We start from the raw sequence: 25,485 nt of genomic DNA on the forward strand, positions 1-25,485 counted from the left end.
TTGTTTGAAAAACATGATCAGGACCTCTAAAAAAATTCACATGTTATTCAATTATTAGATACATAAGAAATCCAAGTTTGATAATGGATGGGTACATTTAATAGTATCAGGATAATAAGTTAGTAATACCATGTGTTGGATACTAGGGATGGGCACTGGTTATCATCATTTATACGTGATTTTATTTAATCTTCATAAATGCTCTGTGGGGTACGTATTATTGCCTCAGATTTCAAGATGAGGAACTGAAGTTCAGTGAGGCTTTGTAACTTGCCTAAGATCACACGTTTAACAGCCGATGAACCAGGATGTACACTAAATCAACCTGAGACTGAAGCCTGTGTGCTCTTAAACTCTACAGTGTCATCTTACTTGTTTTGTTCTTTCTCACTATTCTATTGTTACAAAATGATCTTCAGTTTAAGTGGAAACAAGAGCCACTTCTCACACTCCCATCTCTAATGTCTTAAAACCCATTTCCTATCTAGGCAGCCTGCCTAAATCAAGATTTTAAAATCCAGTTTCTATCTTGGCATGATAGTCTAGACAATTCCCCAGAGCTCTCAGACATATGCCTCTGTGCTTAAACTTGAGCCTCGACCAAACCCCAAGGTTTTTATTGAGTAAAATTCTCCTCCTGGCTGATCTAGGTATCAGGAAAGTTTCCCCATTGGCACTAGAACTGTGAATCACAAACTCATTCGTGCCATCTAAGGACGAAAAAATGGAACACCTGTGCTTTTCATTTTGTGGCAACATGATTTTGGCAATCTTACCCCAAATCAGTTTACCTTATGAAATGTAAGATGAACGATTTAGTGATGGAAAATTGCCAGTGAACTCCATTGATACGGCTACCCTGTATGGGTCATGGATATACCCCCTTGTCACTATGCTCCAGCCACATTGAATTGCTTTCCTTTATAAGAGCTTCCCACACTCTCCTGTCTTGAGGCCTCTGTGCCATTTGTCATTTGGGAAGTCTTTTGCTCAAATCTCCACCTTTTAAAATCTTTCAAGTCCAAGTTCAAAAGTCACCTTCCAAATCAAGTTTTTCTTCATCATCTGAGTTGAAGTAATTAATCTCTTCTCTGTGAATCCGTATTAGTTAGCTATTGCTACAGAAAAAAACAAAACAAAACATCCCCCCTCCAAAACAACCTTAAAGGCTTAAAACAACACTGTTTATTTGCTCACGATTCTCCAGGTTGATAATTTGAGTAGAGCACAGCTGGGATACTTTGTCTCCATGTGGTGTTAAAGGGGTTTTATTGATACGTTTGTAGTCTGTAGCATGAGGCCAGCTGGCTGAGGAGGGCCTTACTCGCGTGTCCAAGGCCTTGACTGTGTTGTTTGGGATGACTGGGTAGTTTGAGCTTTCTCTCTCCCTGAGCAGAGAGTGTCTGTCACAAGGCTGTTGTAGAACAACATTTTGCTACATTTTATTGCTCAAAGCAAGTCATGAGGCTAGGCCAGATATAAAGGGTAGGGAAATTAAAATATGCCTCCAACTTTTTCAAATATGGCCTTGCTGGCTTAATTTTTTCCATAAATTTTCTACAGTCTTCCTCAATATTGCAATTTATAATTAGAAACTTGAAATTGTGAGCACCTTCAATTGCGTTTTCTCTGCAAGCCGTAATAATTTAAATGTTTTAGATTAATTTTTGCTTATAAGAAAGTTGCAAAAATAGCACCAATAGTTTCCAAATATCCTTCACTCGTCTTCCCCAGTGTTAACATCTTACATCACCATAGGACAATTGTCAGCAAAAGGAAATGAACTTGCTGTAATACTACTAACTAAACTGAACACCTTGCTTGCATTTTGACACTAATGTTCTTTTACTGTTCTAGAATCTACTCAGGCTCCCACTTGCATTTATTTGTTACTCCTCCTTAGTCTTCTGCAGTCGTTAAGAGTTCCTCAGTCTTGCCTTGTCTTTAATGACCTTGGCATTTTACAACAGTGTTGGTCAGTTATTTTGTTGAGGGTCCCTCACTTGAGTTTGCTGCTGTCTAAGGTTTTCTCATGACTGGACACAAGAGCACATATTTTGGACAAAAGTACCACAGGTAAGATGTGTCCCCCTCAGTGCATTGTATCACAAGGTTCATGATGCTAATGTGTGTTATTTCCTGATACTACTGATCTTCATCACTCACTTGGTTAAGGTAGTCTTTGCCTGGTTTCTCACTGAAAAGTTACCATCTTTCCCTTTGAGGTTAAAGCTTACTTAGGAGACACTTTGAAACTATGAAAATAAATCTCTCATCAAACTTTCATCCACTAAATCTAGCATCAATCAGTGGATTCTTCTGTAACAATTATGACTATATTGTTCACCTAATGGTAATTTTCTATTTTCTTCTATATTTATTCATTGAAATTTACTGTAAGGAAGAGTTTTCCTTTCTCCTCATTTATTTATATCTGTATGGACTCTATCTTATTCTATGGGCTAAAATCCAATACTAGCATTATTTATTTGGCTGCTCAAATATATAAACCATAATACTTTTAATTGTGAAAATACTCTCCTCCTAGGACAGAGACACCTACTAAGCTCAGAGAAAATTCTACCAAATGGAAGATATTAAAATTCTGATTATATATCTCTGTATATTAAAATGTATAAATATTTGAGCTTAAATATTTTCAAAGCTATTGTCTTCTTGCCTCCATTTTGATTTTTCCTTTCTTTCTTTTTACAAAATAAAGCTCATCAAATAAGTTGTTTCTATTTATGATTTTTGAATATTTTTCCAAATATTGTAAAATCTGGTACAGGGTATAACTTTATCCTATTAAACAGGAGCTCTGTCTAAAGCGTCCTTACATAAGTCAAGTCTTCCAAAATACAATTTAAAAATTTCAAAATTAAATCTTTTACACAATATGAACTCTCATTGTTTAATTATTTTTTAGCAAATTCCTTGTTTTCATAGGGATAAATTTCAGTGTCTTCCCATCTGCAGTTTTGTTTTCAATAATTGCAATTATAAAGACTAAAAAGCTGAAGTTACTTTTCTGTCTGTTTGTTGAATATCTTAACTAAAGACTTCTAGCTGATTTTGAGCAAAATGCAATTTCTAAAAGCTGATTAGTGACCAACACCAAAAAAAGTGTGCATATCCTCTAAATATGATATACAGTTCACTCTAAGTTTTGTATATGTAAAACTATGTGTGGATTTTGAGTACATTTGAATTAATAGAATATCACGGTGTTATTACATATGTACCACAGTCAATCCCAAGCACATTTCTGCTCCATAGATTTGTCACTTTAGTAAAAGCATTCTTTTACTGTGATGCTCCACGAAAATATGTATTCATATTATAATTTGCATTCATAAATTTAATTTTTAAAGTTATAGTAGCATTTACAATACAGTCAGAAAATTCACCTTTGACACAATAAACTTCCAAAAGCTTTTCTTTGATTCTGTGAATTGGATTAAACATTTTGACTCAGAATTGGAATTAATTGATTTTCTGTTTAATTCATCTGCTCACACTATTATAAAACTGTCATAATTTAACTGTTTGCAAAATCTTCTGCTAATGGTGTCAACTCATTAATAGCCATTGCTCACAGGCCCAAGGAAACTTGGAATTAAAAATGAGAGAAATTAACTTAGGTTAACTGTCATTTGACGCAAGTGAAGCCATGCTGCATGGAATGATATGTACTTGGGCTTAAAGATATAGGTCAGATTTCAACAAGTAGGTTCATGTTGGGAAGAAGGTTCCAAGTGGAAGTAGCAGCATGAACAAAAGCATGGACAGCAAATGCCAAATGCCAAGTACAATCGGTCCTCCATATCCACAGGTTTCCAATCCATGGATTCAACCAACCTCAGATAGAAAATATTCAGAAAAAAAAAATCCAGAAAGTTCCAAAAGGCAAAACTTGAATTTTCAGGCACCAGCAACTATTTATATAGCGTTTACATTGTGTTAGGTATTATAAGTAATCTATAGATGATTTAAAGTATACGGGAGGTTTGCATAGATTATGTGCAAATACCTCACCATTTTATATAAGGGACTTGAGTATCCGAGGATTTTGGTACCCAAGAAGGTCCTAGAACCGATCCCTGTGGATACAGAGGGACTACTGTATGTTTTAAAATAATGAGCATGGTTTTTTAAGAATAATGACTAACTTTTGAGGTAGATGTTGCTACTTCTTCCGCAGATTTCTGTCTTCTGATTGTCTTATGGGTCAATGACAGCATTAATGACCCCCTGTGAATGGTATTTTGTGTGTTATATGTTGACCAACTTTCTTGAGAAATAAAAAATCAATACTTAATTTTTATTAAATGTGCATACATTAAACCCTTACTTTTGAAAGGGTTTATTGCAAAATAAGATAAGCATAACCAGACAATTAAAAGGTGATAGAGTTATATCATACAATAAATAACCAAACTGCTGTAGCAACAACATCCACATACTCTGTAGCAGGACAGTTCAGCCTCCACTTCCCACATGTATTTCACTTGCACTTAATCTTTAATTCCCTACATGTCCCACTAAACCCATTGACTGTCACCCTTGTGGCTTCCTGCCTCCCACTGGTCATGGCATGGGCCACCCAGCATGGGTCATAACATAACTAGCTGCTGTACTGTGGACAGCAGGATTTGTAGCATCAAATACATCTCCCACCACCATCAAAACAGGAAGCAACTAGCTGTTGCTACCTGCTCAAGCCCAAAGTCATCATTTTATCAGCCAGTACCCTGTATGCCGTACTTCTAAGGAAGATGTAAGTACTGTTGAGACTGGAAAGGTTGGGAAAGGAGAGATGGGCTCTCTTTCAGAGGTTACCATGTGAGAACTCTGGCAATTGAACCTGCCTCTTACTCTCTGCTAAGAGAGGCCATGTCAGAAATTGAAGTACGATATAGAGGTCTTACCAAATCTCTTGTGATGCAACTATTAATAATGATCCTCCTCTAAAAAGGAGAAAATCCAGGACAAATGCTAAACTGGACTGAATGCGTGAATAGGCTAAAACCAGAATGTTCTAGGCAAATCAGGATACTCCTTAAACCTGGAATTGCTTTTGACTCCAGCAAATACAACCAACCCCTACATTTTGTTTGTGCTTTTTTCTACGTTTCTCTTGAGTCTGACCCCATTTTTTATTCTCATTTTATCCACCTCAGCCTAGATGCTTGTTACCACATGGCTAAATTATCTATAATAACATATTTACTCATTTTCTCCTTCCACTCATTCTCTTCATACCTTCCATAGTTTCCTTTCTCCAAAAACTTTTGTGTCTCATTACCTCCTTGCTGAAAAATTTTTTAATGGCTTCTCATTACCTGCAGAGTAATTTCCAAACTTGGATTCCAGGTATGGTCTGTCCCTATTCTATACTTACAGATTCATTTCTCACTCCTCCCTTACATGAGTCCTTCACTCCAGCTTGACTTGGTCACTCACCATTTCCTAAACGCTTGGCACTTCCTGTCCATGGTTTTGTTCATGCTGTTACTTCTACTTAGTCTTCCCAATCTGAACCTCACTTGCTGAAATCTGACCTACACTTTAAGCCCAAGTAACACCTTTAAGAATTCTTCTCTGATTCCCCATCTAGAAGTAGTCTCTTTATCCCCTGAAGTTCTGCAGTAGTGTAGAAAATACTCTGATGATGTATTAAACAAGTGTCTTCAATTCAAGAGGCTATTTGCGGGACTTCCCTCGTGGTCCAGTGGTTAAGACTCCATGCTCCCAACGCAGGGGACATGGGTTTGATCCCTGGTCGGGGAACTAGATCCCACATGCTGCAACTAAAGTATCCCACATGCTACAACTAAAGATCCTGCATCCCGCAACTAAGACCCGAGCAGCCAAATAAATAAATTAAAAAAAAAAAAAGAAAAAGAGGCTATTTGCAAACTTTTGGAGGAAACGTGATCTCTTTCATCTTTTAATCCCTAGTAATGTCACACAACATCTTAATTATTGCACACGCTGCTGCTTGATAACTATTCACTGAGTGAATAAATAAATGAATGGCCAATGAATCCACACTAGAGTGATAATGAAGAGTCCTTCCTTTAGAAATTATTTTTGCAATTTTTTGGAAACTATATAAGTCAGCTTGAGCTATCATAACAAAATAACATAGATTGAGTGGCTTAAGCAACAGACATTTATTTATCACAGTTCTGGAGACTGGGAAGTCCAAGATCAAGGTGCCAGCAGATTCAGTTCCTGGTGAGGACTTCCTTCCCGGCTTGCAGACAGCTGTCTTCCTGAGTCCTTACATGGTGGAGAGGGAACTCTGGTATCTCTTTCTCTCTTTATAAGGACACTAATTCCATCATGGATCAACCCCCTCATGACTTCATCTAAATAAAAAGTACCTCCCTAAGGTCTCACCTCCTAATACCATCATGTCAGGTGTTAGAGCTTTAACATATGAATTTAAGGGGAACACAAACATTTAGTACATAATCATAAGAAATGACTGAACTTAAACCTGTCAGTGGGAGAATCTCTTTGAGTGGGCTGGCCTTTGGGCATGTAAAATACTACAAATAGCCAGGTTGTTTCACCTTTGTATAAGATCAGCTTTGCTTATTAAACTTTGGGTCTTCCTTCAATATGAAACAAAATCAATTTCATGCCATTTTTATACTCTGATTCCCATTAACAAACAAATACGTAATGAGGATGAATAAAGATATAAGGTGTAAATGTATGTTTGTGTCTCTGTGCGTCTCAAAGAAAGGATCCACATCAAACCGATAACAGTGGTTACTTAAGGGGATGTTAGTCACATTGGAGGGGTGAATTAGATGCTGTGTACTCCAGAACTGTTTTAATACTTTGTAATGAGCATATATTGCGTATTATGTGTGAAATAGAAAAATGATGAAAACACATTTTAAAGAATTCTTAGCCTCCATGGCACTGTGTCTGTGATATCTTGGTTGAGGCAGCTGCCTTCAAGTTCACAACACAGTATTCCTTTTGAAGCTCCCAAGAATCATCGCACATACCCAGCTATTCACTGGGTGAATAAATAAATAAATGGCCAATGAATGGAGAAAATGGAGAGAACAAAGTTTGACCCAACACTTTTCCAGTAATTTCTTTATATTTTTTTCAAAATCTTTTCAGAGTGAGAAAATAATCTATGACTGTCTAGAAACATATTTGGAAAGCAAATAATACAGAGAAAAAAGGAAAAGCATGGAAAAAGTAGTTGTTAAGTGTTTGAACGATCGTATAAACTTTCCATGCAAAAAAAATTACAATCCAAAAATCAATGGATTCCTAATCATAAGATGAATAAGAGACATTGTGACTAAAATCAGTAAAGCTATTAAAGTATTTAAATGTTTAATTCTTTAAGAATCAAGTGTTAGCCATAAAAGCAAATGAGAGAACATCTGGAAGGCCAAGAGCTTGAAAGATTGAAAATTAAAAAGCAAATGGTGTGCTTAGTGCTACTGAGGGACTTCAGCAAATGGGTATAAACTCATCTGAAAATAAATACAGAGTTTGTATAATTACAATGAGCCTGAAGATGGGTTTAGCATTTATATATCTCCTGGGAAGCTTGGTGAGTCAGAAACATAAAACCAAAGCAACGGGAGGCCATTAAAATATTATTTCCTGTCGTATTGGAGAACTCAAGAAGAGAATAAACATACCGATTACTTGCATGGCCGGTTCCACGTCTGTCGTGGCCTCTTCCAACAATGACAGCAGCTTGGCTGATATCCGATGCACCGATTCAATGTTGCTAAACAAGCTATCCACGTCCAGCTGATCAATCTGAAGAAACACAAACACTGAGCACCAGCTGATGGAGAGAGATGCACAGTATTTAGGATGTTTTCTCCTGCTAAACCGTAAGCGTTTTATATGCCAGCCCATGCTGTTTCCATCAACCGTTTCTGTAAACATTCTTATTTGGGATTTCCAGAGGAAATGTGCACTTTTTCATGCAAGAAGTTGGATGGTGCATCTGTTGTTACCTCCCTCTTTTTCTTTATTTTGACTAAGTTTTAATGAGTTGAGTGTACAGCTACATATTCCTGTAAGAACCACAGTGTGAAGAAGATTTGGGCTCCCTAATCGGTATTTTATTAACCGCCCTCTATGAGGGTATGTACTAGTGCATATGCATTTAGAACGCCTTACTGCTTATACAGCAGAAGTCAGAACTTACTCTATGTAAGTGACTATTTTCAAAGCTGTTTTAAAACCACAGATGTTCTCAAAGTGATGACAAGTAGATTTGCTGAGTTGTTTCCTGCTTTGTTTTTTTCTGAAAGAAATGTGAATGGAAATCTTCACCAAACGTATTCTACTAATTAAAGATACATCATATTTGATAACTTGATGCATACCCTCAAAAACCAGTGTAATCATTCCTAGATCTTATAGCTGGTGTTTATAATAACTTATTCATTCACCCATCTTCACTAAATAATTCCTGAAGTCCTTCTAGGTACCAGGAATTGTAGTAGAGACCAAACCTGTCACAGGCATTGGATGATTTGTAGAGGGTTGGCCAATGATCCGAAGCCATCCAAGAAGAGTATGATGAGCTATGTGCCCAGATTTTGCTGGATCTCACTCAAACTCTTTCTCCTGAGTATAAGTCAGATCTCCTTTCATAATCAAACAGTGTCTAGTGGGTCATGAACAGCTTGGTCCAGGCTCCACTGGGTTGCCACAGGGGATATGAGCAGGTGCCTTTTATTCATGACTTATTGTGCATGAGGTCGTAGGTGGGTAACCACGTCATCAATAATCGTCATGGAGAAGCTTCAGAGATGAAAAGCAGAGTTACTGGTCCAAAACGAGGTTGGCAAAATTAGGGGTGAGAGAGAGACAGGGAGTTCAGCTAAAGATCAGAAAAAAGGAACCAAGAAATTAAGGGAAGTTGGGCACAAGGTATATAGGATAAGAGACAGACCTGGAAGAATTCTAGAGCTGAAGGCCAACAACTGCAGCTTCTTTTTTTTAGGCTCTCAGCTCGGTCTATTTAGGAGTGGGGGAGTGTTGTGGTCCGAATGCTTGGAAAAGAATTTCCACACATAAGGCAAAATGTAAAGAAGATAGAATTTATTAGAGGGAAGGGTCGCTGCTGGAACAGCGGGCCGACTTCCTAGTAGTCTGGGAGAGTCCAGCCCGAACATGTGCTATTGATCACTTTTTATAGCCAGAAAACAGAAGAATGGTCCGAGGTGAAAATTTCGACTGATTGGTCGAGGCACATATACCTTCCTTCTATAGGGTTGGAGTGGGACAGGACATATGCCTTTCCTTATTTGGGACAGGTCCCGTTGCCCAGGTGGGCGTCGCCTAGGCGGGCACAGGGATTTCGTAACCGTTGTCCTTTGTCCTTGAAGCACCATTGTCCTTGGAGCACCACAGGGCGGAGGCAGGCTGCTCGTTATTTTTTTATCCCGTCCTTTTTTGACATTGACCCCATTCTTGAGGTCGTTCCCAATACTGGACATGGCTATCATTTTGATCGGGGTGTTCTGTTATTCAACATGGAAGCAATATGTCACATTGTACCTTGTTTAAAATTTTGTGACTGTGTCAGTTGTTTCCTATGCAATATAGTCTGGCTGGATATATGTCCTTCAACCATCTTGGGAAATTCCTCACCTTCCTGTCATCCGTCTGGTTCTCAAGAAAACTCCGAACTTTATTTGTAATCAAATTCTGTGTGATTGTATGTAGTGGGTTTATTTATAGGACTACACAATTTTTTGTTCAGTTTTTTAAATGTATTCTGAAATTATCTATATATTCATATTTCATTAGTAATAATGAAATCATTATTAGCTCTTAGGGTCTTTAACCCAGTATCTCACAAAATGTTTCTTTGTTAAGCACTCATTCGAACAGGATAGGGCACACATGGCTCTTCTGCCTAAAGTCTATGGATTTTCAAGACTTCTAATTTCTGTATGAGTAAGTATGTTTAGTATTATAGATACAAAATATCTAAAAGGCAGATAACAGTTATATGGCTCTTTTTGTTTATCATAATTTTAAATGGCTCAAATGCCACATATCTCTGAGCACCACTGATTTAACACATTATTTTCTTTATGTATTGGGTATTAATTAAATCACAAAGGCATAACTTTGCATAGTGCAAAATATGTTTTACAAAAGTTTTGTATGAGTCAAATTTTTCTAGATTGATTTATTTTAGATGTGCTAGTTTGATATTTTTTTAAAATCATATTTTGAAATGAATCCTTCTAAAGTATAAAATTTCATCCCTAATTTACTGGCTTTGTAAGCGAGTAGTTCATATAGTATACCCTATTATTATTTCATTTTGTTGTGGAATCTTCATTCTGAGGAACTTACAGTGCTTCATATTTATTATATCATATACAATTCCATCTTCTCTGTAAAATATGAACCCGTTTGAAGATAGGGAAACTCATGCAGAGTGAAGAGAGGTACCATGCCCCAAATTATGAAGGTCAAGACAGAGCTGGAGCTGGAAACTGACCGTTTAGTCCTATGTCATAGTCCATTACCAGCAATAACTAATAATAGAATACTTTGCCATCTTTGTTTGGATTTTTTAGTGTGTTCCTGAGTTTTTCGCTAGGTTGTCAGTTCTACGATTTATTTCTCAAGGTCAGAATACTGTATAGTTGTCTAATTTATATTTTAAATTCATTTAGCAAGGATCTAATTCTGTATTCTATCTATAATCTTAGCGCAATGCAACAAATACTAAATAACAAAAACATAGGTTTTGATTTCTTTTCTTTCTGAAGGACAGAAAGGATTAAAACATCAGTTGGCCTGGTTTCAATCACCCGTATCACCACAGGCCCATGGGGATTCTGTGAATCATGAACTGAATTCACATTTAGTCACTGATATGCCAAGGAACAAATGTCTCATCCAAATAGGATTTTAAAACTGGTAGATGATTTTCTAACTATTGATGTAAATTCAAGGAAGCCTTTACATACATTTATTAATTATTTACTAGAAATGGGCAATACTCAGCTTAGGTTGAGTTATATTTTAAATGAAAATAAATTCTTTTTTTGTAAAAAGATTTCTTTTAAGTATAGATTATTCTAAGCAAAGTCAATATATAATAATTTGAAAGTACAAAACAGAAAAATTAAAGGTCAGTATTTTGGGTGACAATTTAATTCTTTGCTTCACAAAAGTATTCACAGGATATACTTCAAATCGCAAGTTTCCATTGCATTTAAATAATTGCTGATCGTACAGTTGTATGTATACAAAACTCCCAAGGCATAAATGTCTAAGTAAAAGAAAACACACCTATAAAATTTTATCAATTCAGAGACTGTAATCATTGGTATCGAATTATTCTGTTACCACCAGCGCCTTATACTCACTGTTTTCAAAAGCTTTTGTTGCATTTTCCTGCATTCACATCCCAGCCCAAGCTCTTCCCTTTGCTTACAAATGCTTTGCCCCCATATAACTTAAAACATTCTACCTATCTGAAATGGAAAATGGTAATTGTAGTATCTGTCCAGTAGTTTTGCCCATCTTTCTGTCCTTTCTGTTGCTTTTTTGGGAGAAGCCACAGCTCCCCAGCTCTACCTGATCTGGGGGAATTGTCACTCATGGTGCCTGACCCCTCCCTACTCCCTCCAGTGTTGGGCATGTGACCTGCTGGCCACAGCAATTGGTCTAGGATGACAGGTGCCAAAGCATAGCAAATGAGAAGCTTCACTGATTTTTAAAAATGGTTGTTGGCAAACAAAAGGGCCTGGATTGTCAGCCCTAAATATGTAAATTTCTGTCTTCAACAGTCATCTTTGTAGAGAGCTTGACTGTAGTTAGGTCAACACAGAGAGGAAAGCTAAGTCTGACATCGTCATGTGAGCTCTTGGGTCTACCTTGCCTAAAGCAAGACATCCTTATTACAGAAGGTAATAAATGGCCTTTTCTTTTTCTTTTTTACCATAATGTATTTTATTTTATTTTATAGATCTTTATTGGAGTATAACTGCTTCACAATACTGTGCTAACCTCTGTCTCACAACAAAGGGAATCAGCCACATGCACACATAAATCCCCATATCCCCTCCCCCTTGAGCCTCCCTCCCAACCTCCCTAACCCACTCCTCTAGGTCCTCGCAAAGCACCGCGCTGATCTCCCTGTGATATGCAGCTGCTTACCACTAGCTATGTATTTTACATTTGGTAGTGTATATATGTCAATGCTACTCTCACTTTGCCCCAGCTTCCCCCTCCCCTCCGTGTCATCAAGTTCATTCTCTATGTCTACGTCTTTATTCCTGCCCTGCCACTAGGCTCATCAGTACCTTTTTTTTTTTTTTTTTTTAGATTCCATATATATGTGTTAACATACGGTATTCATTTTTCTCCTTCTGACTTACTTCACTCTGTATGACAGACTCTAGGTCCATCCACCTCATTACAAATAACTCAGTTTCGTTTCTTTTTATGGCTGAGTAATATTCCATTGTATATATGTGCCACATCTTCTTTATCCATTCATCTGTTGATGGACATTTAGGTTGCTTCCATGACCTGGCTATTGTAAATAGTGCTGCAATGAACATTGTGGTACATGTCACTTTTTGAATTATGGTTTTCTCAGGGTATATGCCCAGTAGTGGGATTGCTGGGTCATATGCTAGTTCTATTTTTAGTTTTTTAAGGAACCTCCATACTGTTCTCCATAGTGGTTGTATCAATTTACATTCCCACCAACAGTGCAGGAGGGTTCCCTTTTCACCACACCCTTTCTAGCATTTATTGTTTCTAGATTTTTTGATAATGGCCATTCTGACCAGTGTGAGGTGATACCTCACGTAGTTTTGATTTGCATTTCTCTAATAATTAGTGATGTTGAGCATCTCTTCATGTGCCTCTTGGCCCTCTGTATGTCTTTTTTTTTTAACATCTTTATTGGAGTATAACTGTTTTACAATGCTGTGTTAGTTTCTGCTTCATAACAAAGTGAATCAGCTCTACAGATACATATATCTCCATATGTCCTCCCTCTTGCATCTCCCTCCCATCTTCCCTATCCCACAGCTCTAGGTGGACACAAAGCACTGAGCTGATCTCACTGTGCTGTGTGGCTGCTTCCCACTACCTATCTATTTTACATTTGGTAGTGTATATATGTCCATGCTACTCTCTCACTTTGTCCCAGCTTATCCTTCCCCCTCCCTGTGTCCTCAAGTCCATTCTCTACGTCTGCATCTTTATTCCTGTCCTGCCCCTAGGTTCTACAGAACCATTTTTTTTTTTTAGATTCCATATATGGAATTCCATATATGTTAGCATATGGTATTTGTCTTTCTCTCTCTGACTTACTTCACTCTGTATGACTGTCTCTAGGTCCATCCACTTCACTACAAATAACTCAATTCCATTTATTTTTATGGCTGGGTAGTATTCCATTGTATATATGTGCCACATCTTCTTTATCCATTCATCTGTCAGTGGACACTTAGGTTGCTTCCATGTCCTGGCTATTGTAAATAGAACTGCAGTGAACATTGTGGTACATGACTCTTCTTGAATTATGGTTTTCTCAGGGTATATGCCCAGTAGTGGGATTGCTGGTTCGTATGGTAATTCTATTTGTAGATTTTTAAGGAACCTCCATACTGTTCTCCATATCGACTGTATCAATTTACATTCCCACTAAAAGTGCAGGAGGGTTCCCTTTTCTCCACATCCTCTCCAGCATTTATTGTGTGTAGATTTTTTGATGATAGCCATTCTGGGGCTTCCCTGGTGGTGCAGTTGTTGAGAGTCCACCTGCCGATGCAGGGGACACGGGTTTGTGCCCCAGTCTGGGAAGATCCCACATGCCATGGAGTGGCTGGGCCCGTGAGCCATGGCTGCTGAGCCTCCGCGTCCAGAGCCTGTGCTGTGCAATGGGAGAGTCCCGCAGTGAGAGCAGTGAGAGTCCCGCGTACCGCAAAAAAAAAAAAAAAAAAAAAAAGCCATTCTGACTGGTGTGAGGTGATACCTCATTGTGGTTTTGATTTGCATTTCTCAAATGATTAATGATGTTGAGCATCCTCTCATGTGTTTGTTGGCAATCTGTATATCTTCTTTGGAGAAATGTCTGTTTAGGTCTTCTGCCCATTTTTGGATTGGGTTGTTTGTTTTTTTCCTATTGAGCTGCATGAGCTGCTTATAAATTTTTGAGATTAATCCTTTGTCAGTTGCTTCATTTGCAAATATTTTCTCCCATTCTGAGGGTTGTCTTTTTGTCTGCTTTACGGTTTCCTTTGCTGTGCAAAAGCTTTGAAGTTTCACTAGGTCCCATTTGTTTATTTTTGTTTTTATTTCCATTTCTCTAGGAGGTGGGTCAAAAAGGATCTGGCTGTGATTTATGTCATAGAGTGTTCTGCCTATATTTTCCTCCAAGAGTTTTATAGTGTCTGGCCTTACATTTAGGTCTTTAGTCCATTTTGAGTTTATTTTTGTGTATGGTAGGGAGTGTTCTAATTTCATTCTTTTACATGTATCTGTCCAGTTTTCCCAGCACCACTTATTGAAGAGGCTCTCTTTTCTTCAATGTATATTCTTGCCTCCTTTATCAAAAATAAGGTGACCATATGTGTGTGGGTTTATCTCTGGGATTCCTGTGCTGTTCCATTGATCTATGTTTCTGTTTTTGTGCCAGTACCATACTGTCTTGATTACTGTAACTTTGTAGTATAGTCTGAAGTCAGGGAGCCTGATTCCTCCAGCTTTGTTTTTCTTTCTCAAGATGTCCTTGGCTATTTGGGGTCTTTTGTGCTTCCATACAAATTGTGAAATTTTTTGTTCTAGTTCTGTGAAGAATGACATTGGTAATTTGATTGGGATTGCATTGAATCTGTAGATTGCTTTGGGTAAAATTCAAGCTACTTGGAATTTTACTTGTTACCTCTAACCAACAGGGGACTAATACACTTCTCTTTATTTCTAGCCAAAATCTCATTTCCTCTAAGAAAACTTTCTTGCTCCCTTGGTTGGAATGAACCTCTCCCTCTGCTATGCTTCCACGACTCTTTCTGTGATTACCCAATGCTTACATTGAAGCCTATTTTATACATATGAGTTATTTATTAATTTATCTCTCTTTATGTAAAAACTGTGAGTCCCTCCAGGACATTGTCTTTGTGAGTTATTTGAATACCCCCCTGTGTCTAATACAGTGCAAGGCTCACACGTAGCACTCAATAAAAGTTTGACAGTTTGAATTGAATTGAATCATTATAATTCAAATGATCTATTTTGTCTGTGGGAGCATCAATAAACGTTCTTGTTCTTTACTGGGCTCTGAATAACAAGTATGAGAGATCAAAAGTGGTTTAAAGAAAAAAATCAAAATCACCTAATTTCGTTGTTCAGAATATCACATTAAGTGGATATTTGATAATTTTCTGCTTAATTTTATCCACAAAAACAAACCGTTGTTCTCAGTTTGGCTGTTAGTATACCAAAGATCTGCTGACAAAGTCTCCACTTCCCCTTTCGTTTACACTTGGGAAACCCCTGTTTACTGTGTTCTGCTTAATGAGCCTTGGGACACTCATCCTAAACCTAGTCACAGACAGGAATCACCAAACATTCTTAGGTATTGTGCAGACCCCAACCACAAACACCTTTAAAAGTGGACATTGAAAAGAAATTGAGAAACAAACTGTTAAAAAAAAATAAGCTATTGGGCTTCCCTGGTGGCGCAGTGGTTGAGAGTCTGCCTGCAAATGCAGGGGACACGGGTTCATGCCCTGGTCCGGGAAGATCCCACATGCCGCGGAGCGGCTGGGTCCGTGAGCCATGGCCGCTGAGCTTGCACGTCCGGAGCCTGTGCTCCGCAGCAGGAGAGGCTACAACAGTGAGAGGCCCACGTACCGCAAAAAAAAAAAAAAAAGCTATTTTCATAAAAGTAGTTCATGTTTATTGTACAAAATTAAAGATAGCTAGCTAAGTAAAAGAAAGAAAATACAATTGCATATTATTCTACCACACAGAAATAACCATTGATATTGTGAGGTATGTCCTCCTTAATTGTTGGTCTCTGTGTGTGTGTGTGCATCTGTACAACAGATTTATATACTTCAAATAATGTTTTAAAATTTTCGTTTTTTTAACTTAGCATAACATGAACATCTTCTCATGTAATTAATTTTCCACAGTTGCAACATTTTAAATGTCAATATTATGTGGAAATACTGTAGTCTAATTAACTAGTCATTCAATATTTGAAATCTAGATAAATTGCCATTTTCACTATTAAAAGCAGCTCTCCTGGTTAAAACCTGTTCACACCTATGATTATTTACTTATGAAATTAGGAAATAATTGTAATAGTTGAGCTAAAGTTATTAATGTTTCTTAAGGCTTTTAACAAGTCTTGGTAAATTATAGCAGCAATTGCAAAGATTTTCTTCGAATAGCCAATGGATTAAAAACCCTCAGCTGGATATTACTACCCTGACCTCAATTTGGAAATATATTTTTAAGCTTCTAATTTGATGATCAAAATCACAGAACTTTAATGTTCCAGACATATATACAACAACTGTAGAAGAAGGAAGAAAATAAATAGCATTGCTTTTGAGGACCATGGTGATTCCCACCAACCAAACTCTTCTCTGGAAATTGTTTCTAGAAAAGACTTCAGTATTTCTATTTGGTGTGTTTTGGCAGTAAGTCTAGACTCAATTTTGGACCCTTTATTAGAATTCATATAGAGGAAATCCACCTTGGACATCATCTGACTCATTCTAACAAAACCTGGGTCCCATCTATCCTTTCTATATGGCACTTCCATGCACAGCATTGTGGTGAGACCTGGATGTATTCACTAAATTAGTTTGCTCCATTATTAATGTTGAAACCTAAAAGAGCAATGATATTAAGATTTTAACTGTAACAAGTAAGGTGAGAGTGGACGAAAGGTGAAAATGTATTAAAAAGAAAAACAAAAAAAAACCAACCCCGGACTTCCCTGGTGGCGCAGTGGTTGAGAGTCCGCCTGCCGATGCAGGGGATGCGGGTTTATGCCCCGGTCCGGGAAGATCCCACATGCCGCGGAGCAGCTAGGCCCGTGAGCCATGGCCGCTGAGCCTGCGCGTCCGGAGCCTGTGCTCCACAACGGGAGAGGCTGCAACAGTGAGAGGCCCGTGTACCACAAAAACAACAACAACAAAAACAACCCTAAGAAGTGGGGACCCAATGGGTATGTTATGAGAGCGAAGAACCAGTTCTAGTTTTATTTTTTAGTGAGGCAACTGAGGAGAGGATGGCTTGTGAGACAGAAATTGCAGCAAGTGGGAAAAGAGGATGTTGGCAGAAGGCCCTGGCACCCACAGGGCTAGGATAATTATCTAATTACGATGGCATTCACTCAGACAGTTGGCTTCTAGATTACAAAGCTTTTCAGGGTAAACTAGCCATTATTTCATCAGTTTTCTCTAAACTACTGATTTGTCTGTGTGAAATTTCCTGCTGTAAAACTAGATTCTAAACTGGCTAATTGAGTCAAACTGCAAGTTGTATCAATATCACAGCTAGACAGCAAGTCTTTTAACCAATCATGCAGCTAAATGCCCAAGTAGGGGGAACCGTCAAGATGGCGGAGGAGTAAGACGTGGAGATCACCTTCCTCCCCACAAATACATCAAAAATACATCTACGTGTGGAACAACTCCTACAGAACACCTACTGAATGCTGGCAGAAGACCTCAGACTTCCCAAAAGGCAAGAAACTCCCCATGTACCTGGGTAGGGCAAAAGAAAAAAGAAAAAACAGAGACAAAAGAATAGGGATGGGACCTGCACCTCTGGGAGGGAGCTGTGAAGGAGGAAAAGTTTCCACACACTAGGAAGCCCCTTCACTGGCAGAGACGGGCAGTGGGCGGCGGGGGGAGCTTCGGAGCCACAGAGGAGAGCACAATAACAGGGGTGTAGGGGTCAAAGCAGAGAGATTCCCGCAAAGAGGATCGGTGCCGACCAGCGCTCACCAGCCTGAGGCTTGTCTGCTCGCCCACCGGGGAGGGTGGAGGCTGGGAGCTGAGGCTTGGTCTTCAGAGATCAGATCCCAGGGAGCGGACTGGGGTTGGCGTCGTGAACACAGCCTGAAGGGGGCTAGTGCACCACAGCTAGCTGGGAGGGAGTCCGGGAAAAAGACTGGACCTGCCTAAGAGGTAAGAGGCCATTGTTTCAGTGTGTGCAAAGAAAGGGGATTCCTTCCCCATCTGCCCATAGAAGTCAGAGCACTGCCTACATGAGCTCCAGAGACAGGTGTGAGCCACGGCTATCAGCTCAGACCCCAGAGACGGGCATGATACACTAACGCTGCTGCTGCAGCCACCAAGAATCCTGTGTGCAAGGACAGGTCACTATCCACACCATCCTTCCCGGGAGCCTGTGCAGCCTGCCAGTGCCACGGTCCCATTATCCAGGGACAAGTTGCCCGGGGGAACACACGGTGCACCTCAGGCTGTTGCAATGTCACATCGGCCTCTGCTGCCACGGGCTCGCCCCGCATTCCAATTATAGCTACATTACCCCTCCCTCCCCCCAGCATGAGTGATCCAGAGCCCCCTAATCAGCCACTGCTTTAACCCCGTCCTGTCTGGGTGGGAACAGATGCCTGAGGGCGACCTACACGCAGAGGTGCGGTCATAGCCAAATATGAAACCCAAGAGCTGTGCGAACAAAGAAGAGAAAGGGAAATTTCTCCATGCACCCTCAGGAGCAGTGGATTAAATCCTCACAATCAACTTGGTGTACCCTGCATCTGTGGAATACCTGGATAGAAAACAAATCATCCCAAAATTAAAGTGGTGGATTTTGGGAGCAACTGTAGACTTGGGGTTTTCTGTCTGCGACTGATTGGTTTTTGAGTTTTATGTTTATTTTAGTATAGTTTTAAGCACTTGTTATCATTGGTGGATTTGTTTATTGGTTTGGTTGCTCTCTTCTTATTTTTTATTATACGTTAAAAAATTTTAATTTATTTATTTTATTATTATTCTTTTTCTTTCTTTTTTCTTCCTTTTCTTCTGAGCCGTGTGGCTCACAGGGTCTTGGTGTTCTGGCCTGCTGTCAGGCCTGAGCCTCTGGGACAGGAGAGCCGACTTCAGGACACTGGTCCACCAGAGAACTACGGCTCAACATAATATCAATCAGTAAGACCTCTCCCAGAGATCTCCGTCTCAACGCTAAGACCCAGCTCCACCCAACAGCCAGCAACCTACAGTGATGGACACCCTATGCAAAACAACTAGCAAGACAGGAACACAACCACACCCATTAGCAGAGAGGCTGCCTAAAATCATAATAATGTCACAGACACCCTAAAACACACCACAGGATGCAGTCTTGACCACCAGAAATACAAGATCCAACCTCATCCACCAGAACACAGGCACCAGTCCCCTCCACCAGGAAGCCTACACAACCCACTGAACCAACCTTATCCCCTGGGGGCAGACACAGAGAACAGCCGGAACTACAAACCTGCAGCCTGCGAAAAGGAGACTCCAAACAGTAAGTTAAGCAAAATGAGAAGACAGAGAAACACGCAGCAAATGAAGGAGCAAGGTAAAACCCCACCAGACCAAACAAATAAAGAGGAAATAGGCAGTCTACCTGAAAAAGAATTCAGAGTAATGATAATAAAGATGACCCAAAATCTTAGAAGAAGAATGGAGAAGATACAAGAAACGTTTAACAAGGACCTAGAAGAACTAAAGAGCAAACAAACAATGATGAAAAACACAATAAATGAAATGAAAAATTCCTTAGAAGGAATCAATAGCAGAATAACTGAGGCAAAAGAACAGGTAAGTGACATGGAAGATAAAATAGTGGAAATAACTGTTGCAGAGCAGAATAAAGAAAAAAGAATGAAAAGAACTGAGGACAGCCGCAGAGATGTCTGGGGCAACATTAAATGCAGCAACATTCGAATTATAGGGGTCCCAGAAGAAGAAGAGAAAAAGAAAGGGACTAAGAAAATACTTGAAGAGATTATACTTGAAAACTTCCCTAACATGGGAAATGAAATAGTTAATCAAGTCCAGGAAGCACAGAGAGTCCCATACAGGACAAATCCAAGGAGAAACATGCAAGACACATATTAATTAAACTATCAAAAGTTAAATACAAGGAAAAAATATTAAAAGCAGCAAGGGAAAAGCAATAAATAACATGCAAGGGAATCACCATAAGGTTAACAGCTGATTTTTCAGCAGAAACTCTGCAGGCCAGAAGGGAGTGGCAGGACATATTTAAAGTGATGAAAGGGAAAAACCTACAACCAATATTACTCTACCCAGCAAGGATCTCATTCAGATTCGACAGAGAAATTGAAACCTTTACAGACAAGCAAAAGCTAAGAGAATTCAGCACCACCAAACCAGCTTTACAGCAATTGCTAAAGGACCTTCTCTATGTAGGAAACACAAGAGAAGGAAAAGACCTACAAAAACAAACCCAAAACAATTAAGAAAATGGAAATAGGAACATACATATCGATAATTACCTTAAATGTACATGGATTAAATGTTCCAACCAAAAGACATAGACTGGCTGAATGGATACAAAAACAAGACCCGTGGCTTCCCTGGTGGCGCAGTGGTTGAGAGTCCACCTGCTGATGCAGGGGACACGGGTTCATGCCCCAGTCTGGGAAGATCCCACATGCCGTGGAGCGGCTAGGTCCGTGAGCCATGGCCGCTGAGCCTGCACGTCTGGAGCCTGTGCTCTGCAATGGGAGAGGCCCATGTACCACACACACACACAAAAAGACCCGTATATATGCTGTCTACAAGAGAGCCACTTTGACGTAGGGACACACACAGACTGAGAGTGAGGGCATGGAAAAAGATATTCCATGCAAAAGGTAATAAGATAAAGCTGGAGTAGCAATTCTCATATCAGACAAAATAGATTTAAAATAAACACTATTACAAGAGGCAAAAATGGACACTACATAATGATCAAGGGACCAGTCCAGGAAGAAGATGTAAGAATTGTAAATATTTATACACCCAACATAGGAGCACCTGAATACATAAGGCAAATGCTAACAGCCATAAAACGGGAAATCCACAATAACACAATCATAGTAGGGGACTTTAACACCCCACTTTCACCAATGGATAGATCATCCAAAATGAAAATAAATAAGGAAACACAAGCTTTAAATGATATATTAAACAAGATGGACTTAATTGATATTTATAGGACATTCCATCCAAAAGCAACAGAATACACTTTCTTCTCAAGTGTTCATGGAACATTCTCCAGGATAGATGATGTCTTGGGTCACAAATCAAGCCCTGGTAAATTTGAGAAAATTGAAATCGTATCAAGTATGTTTTCCGGCCACAATGCTGTGAGACTATATATCAATTACAGGAAAAACTCTGTAAAAAATACAAACACATGGAGGCTAAACAATACACTACTAAATAACCAAGAGATCACTGAAGAAATCAAAGAGGAAATCAAAAAATATCTAGAAACAAATGACAATGAAAACACAATGACCCAAAGCCTATGGGATGCAGCAAAAACAGTTCTAAGAGAGAAGTTTATAGCAATACAATCCTACATCATGAAACAAGAAAAATCTGAAATAAACAATCTAACATTACACCTAAAACAATTAGAGAAAGAAGAACAAAATACCCAAAGTTAGCAGAAGGAAAGAAATCAAAAAGGTCAATCAGAAATAAATGAGAAAGAAATGAAGAAAACAATAGCAAAGATCAGTAAAACTAAAAGCTGGTCTATGAGAAGATAAATAAAATTGCTAAACCACTAGCCAGACTAGTGGTTTAGCAAGGTGAAGTAACAACTGACACTGCAGAAATACAAAGGATCATAAGAGATTACTACAAGCAACTATATTCCAACAAAATGGACAACCTGGAAGAAATGGACAAATTCTTACACAAGCACAACCTTCTGAGTCTGAACCAGGAAGAAACAGAAAATAAAAACAGACCAATCACAAGCACTGAAATTGAAACTATGATTAAAAATCTTCCAACAAACAAAAGCCCAGGACCAGATGGCTTCACAGGCTAATTCTATCAAACATTTAGAGAAGAGCGAACACCCATCCTTCTCAAACTCTTCCAAAATATAGCAGAGGGAGGAGCACTCCCAAACTCATTCTACAAGGCCACCATCACCCTGATACCAAAACCACACAAAGATGTCACAAAAAAAGAATACTACAGGCCAATATCACTGATGAACATAGATGCAAAATTCCTCAACAAAATACCAGCAAACAGAATCCAACAGCACATTAAATGGATCATACACCATGATCAAGTGGGGTTTATCCCAGGAATACAAGGATTCTTCAATATACACAAATCAATCAATGTGATACACCATATTAACAAGGATAGGATAAAAACCTAAACCTATCCTGAATGATAGAAACCACATGATAATCTCAATAGATGCAGAAAAATCTTTCGACAAAATTCAGTACGCATTTATGATAAAATCTCTCCAGAAACTTACTTATGATAAACTTATGATAAAAACTTATGATAAACTTATGATAAAAACTTATGATAAACATGATAAAAACTCTGAGGGAACTTATCTCAACATAATAAAGGCCATATATGACACACCTACAGCCAACATCATTCTCAATGGTGAAAAACTGAAACCATTTCCTGTAAAATCAGGAACAAGACAAGGTTGCCCCACTCTCACCACTGTTATTCAACACAGTTTTGGAAGTTTTAGCCACAGCAGTTAGAGAAGAAAAAGAAATAAAAGAAATCCAAATCAGAAAAGAAGAAGTAAAACTGTCACTGTTTGCAGATGACATGATACTATACATAGAGAATCCTAAAGATTCTACCAGCATACTACTAGAGCTAATCAATGTATTTGGTAAAGTAGCAGGATACAAAATTAATGCACAGAAATCTCTTCCATTCCTATACACTAATGATGAAAAAGCTGAAAGAGAAATTAAGGAAACTCTATTTACCATTGCAACAAATAGAATAAAATATCTAGGAATAAACCTACCTAAGGACACAAAAGACCTGTATGCAGAAAATTATAAGACACTGATGAAAGAAATTAAAGATGATCGAAACAGATGGAGAGATACACCATGTTCTTGGATTGGAAGAATCAACATTGTGAAAATGATACTACCCAAAGCAATCTACAGATACAATGCAATCCCTATCAAACTACCAATGGCATTTTTCACAGAACTAGAACAAGAAATTTCACAGTATGTATGGAAACACACAAGACCCTGAATAGCCTAAGCAATCTTGAGAAAGAAAAATGGAGCTGGAGGAATCAGGCTCCCTGACTTGAGACTATACTACAAAGTTACAGTAATTAAAACAGTACGGTACTGGCATAAAAACAGAAATATAGATCAATGGAACAGGATAGAAAGCCCAGAGATAAACCCACGCCCATTTGGTCACCTTATCTGTGATAAAGGAGGCAAGAATATACATTGGAGAAAAGTGGTGCTGGGGAAACTGGACAGCTACATGTAAAAGAATGAAATTAGAACAATCCCTAACACCATACACAAAAATAAGCTCAAAATGGATTAAAGATCTAAATGTAAGGCCAGAAACTATCAAACTCTTAGAGGAAAACATAGGCAGGACACTCTATGACATAAATCACAGCAAGGTTCTTTTTGACCCACCTCCTAGAGGAATGGAAATAAAAACAAAAGTAAACAAATGGGACCTAATGAAACTTAAAAGCTTTTGCGCAGCAAAGGAAACCATAAAGAGGACCAAAAGACAACCCTCAGAATGGGAGAAAATATTTGCATATGAAACAACTGACAAAGGATTAATCTCAAAAATTTACAAGCAGCTCATGCAGCTCACTAAGAAAAAAATGAAAAACCCAATCCAAAAATGGGCAGAAGACCTAAATAGAAATTTCTCCAAAGAAGATATACAGATTTCCAACAAACACATGAAAGGATACTCAACATCACTAATCATTAGAGAAATGCAAATCAAAACTACAATGAGGTATCACCTCACACCAGTCAGAATGGCCATCATCAAAAAATCTATAAACAATAAATGCTGGAGAAGGTTTGGAGAAAAGTGAACCCCCTTGCACTCTTGGTGGGAATTTAAATTGATACAGCCACTATGGAGAACAGTATGGAGGTTCCTTTAAAAACTAAAAATAGAACTACCATATGACCCAGCAATCCCACTACTGGGCATATTCCCTGAGAAAACCATAATTCAAAAAGAGACATGTACCACAATGTTTATTGCAGCACTGTTTACTATAGCCAGGACATGGAAGCAACCTAAATGTCCATTGACAGATGAATGGATAAAGAAGATATGGCACATTTATACAATGGAACATTACTCAGCCATAAAAGGAAATGAAATTGATTGATTTGTATTTTGGTGGATGGACCTAGAGTCTGTCATACAGAGTAAAGTAAGTCAGACAGAGAGAATCAAATACTGTATGCTAACACATATATATGGAATCTCAAAGAAAATGGTATGTGATGAATCTAGGAGCAGGACAGGAATAAAGATGCACACATAGAGAATGGACTTGAGGACATGGGGTGGGGGAAGGGTAAGCTGGGACGAAGTGAGAGAGTGGCATGGATATATATACACTACCAATTGTAAAATAGCTAGTGGGAAGCAGCTGCATAGCACAGGGAGATTAGCTCAGTGCTTTGTGACCACCTAGAAGGGGTGGGATAGGGAGGATGGGAGGGAGACAAAAGAGTGAGGGGATATGGGGATATATGTGTATATATAGGTGATTCACTTTGATATACAGCAGAAACTAACACAACATTGTAAAGCAATTATATTAACATTTTTTAGTAAAGATGTTAAAAAAAAAAAAAGGAAGGCAAGCTAACAACAACAAACAATTCCCAAGTTACCTGATACCTGCCTGGAAACGTTCCAGGCCAGAAGACATTGATGTAGACAGGCCTGTATCAGTGCAGGGATGTCCATCCCTTTACAGAAAGTAAGGCTGGGACACTGGGACAGACTTCTCAGCATGAGAAAGAGGAGGAACAGAGCCAAGAGAGGTGAGTGAAGGCCAGACCAGAGACTGTGGTCAAATGTGATAACTTCCGGAGGCCTCTGAGAAAGGAAGAAGATTGAGAAGTTCATCCCAAACTTTCTTTTGACTAATAGAAAAGGAAGGTGCTTATATTGATATCCTCGGATAAAAGGTAGAGAGTAGACCAAGGGTCCCTGCTTTGTTTTTCTTATCTGCCTTAACTTGCGGACAGGCAGGAAAGAGTTCCTTGGTGGTGGTTGGAGGTGGTCTTCAGGCTCCCTGTCCTTTCCTACTTAGAATTTTATATGAAATTCTCAGCAGACAAATAGTACTGATAAGAATAGCCCATCTGAATTGAAGATTCAGTAGGTTTTGTGACCC

General features: G+C 38.7%; 1 protein-coding gene across 1 annotated transcript in view; it reads right to left on the reverse strand.

The window, feature by feature from the left end:
• Positions 1 to 25,485, reverse strand: part of ARHGEF38 (Rho guanine nucleotide exchange factor 38) — a 154,369-nt gene that overhangs the window by 68,366 nt on the left and 60,518 nt on the right. The window contains exon 3 of the mRNA XM_019927755.3: positions 7,689 to 7,812. Within this exon, the coding sequence (XP_019783314.1) occupies positions 7,689 to 7,812 (124 nt within the window). The remainder of the gene's footprint in view (positions 1 to 7,688; positions 7,813 to 25,485) is intronic.

Source organism: Tursiops truncatus, chromosome 5 (genome assembly GCF_011762595.2).
Source record: "Tursiops truncatus isolate mTurTru1 chromosome 5, mTurTru1.mat.Y, whole genome shotgun sequence".
NCBI lineage: Eukaryota > Metazoa > Chordata > Mammalia > Artiodactyla > Delphinidae > Tursiops > Tursiops truncatus.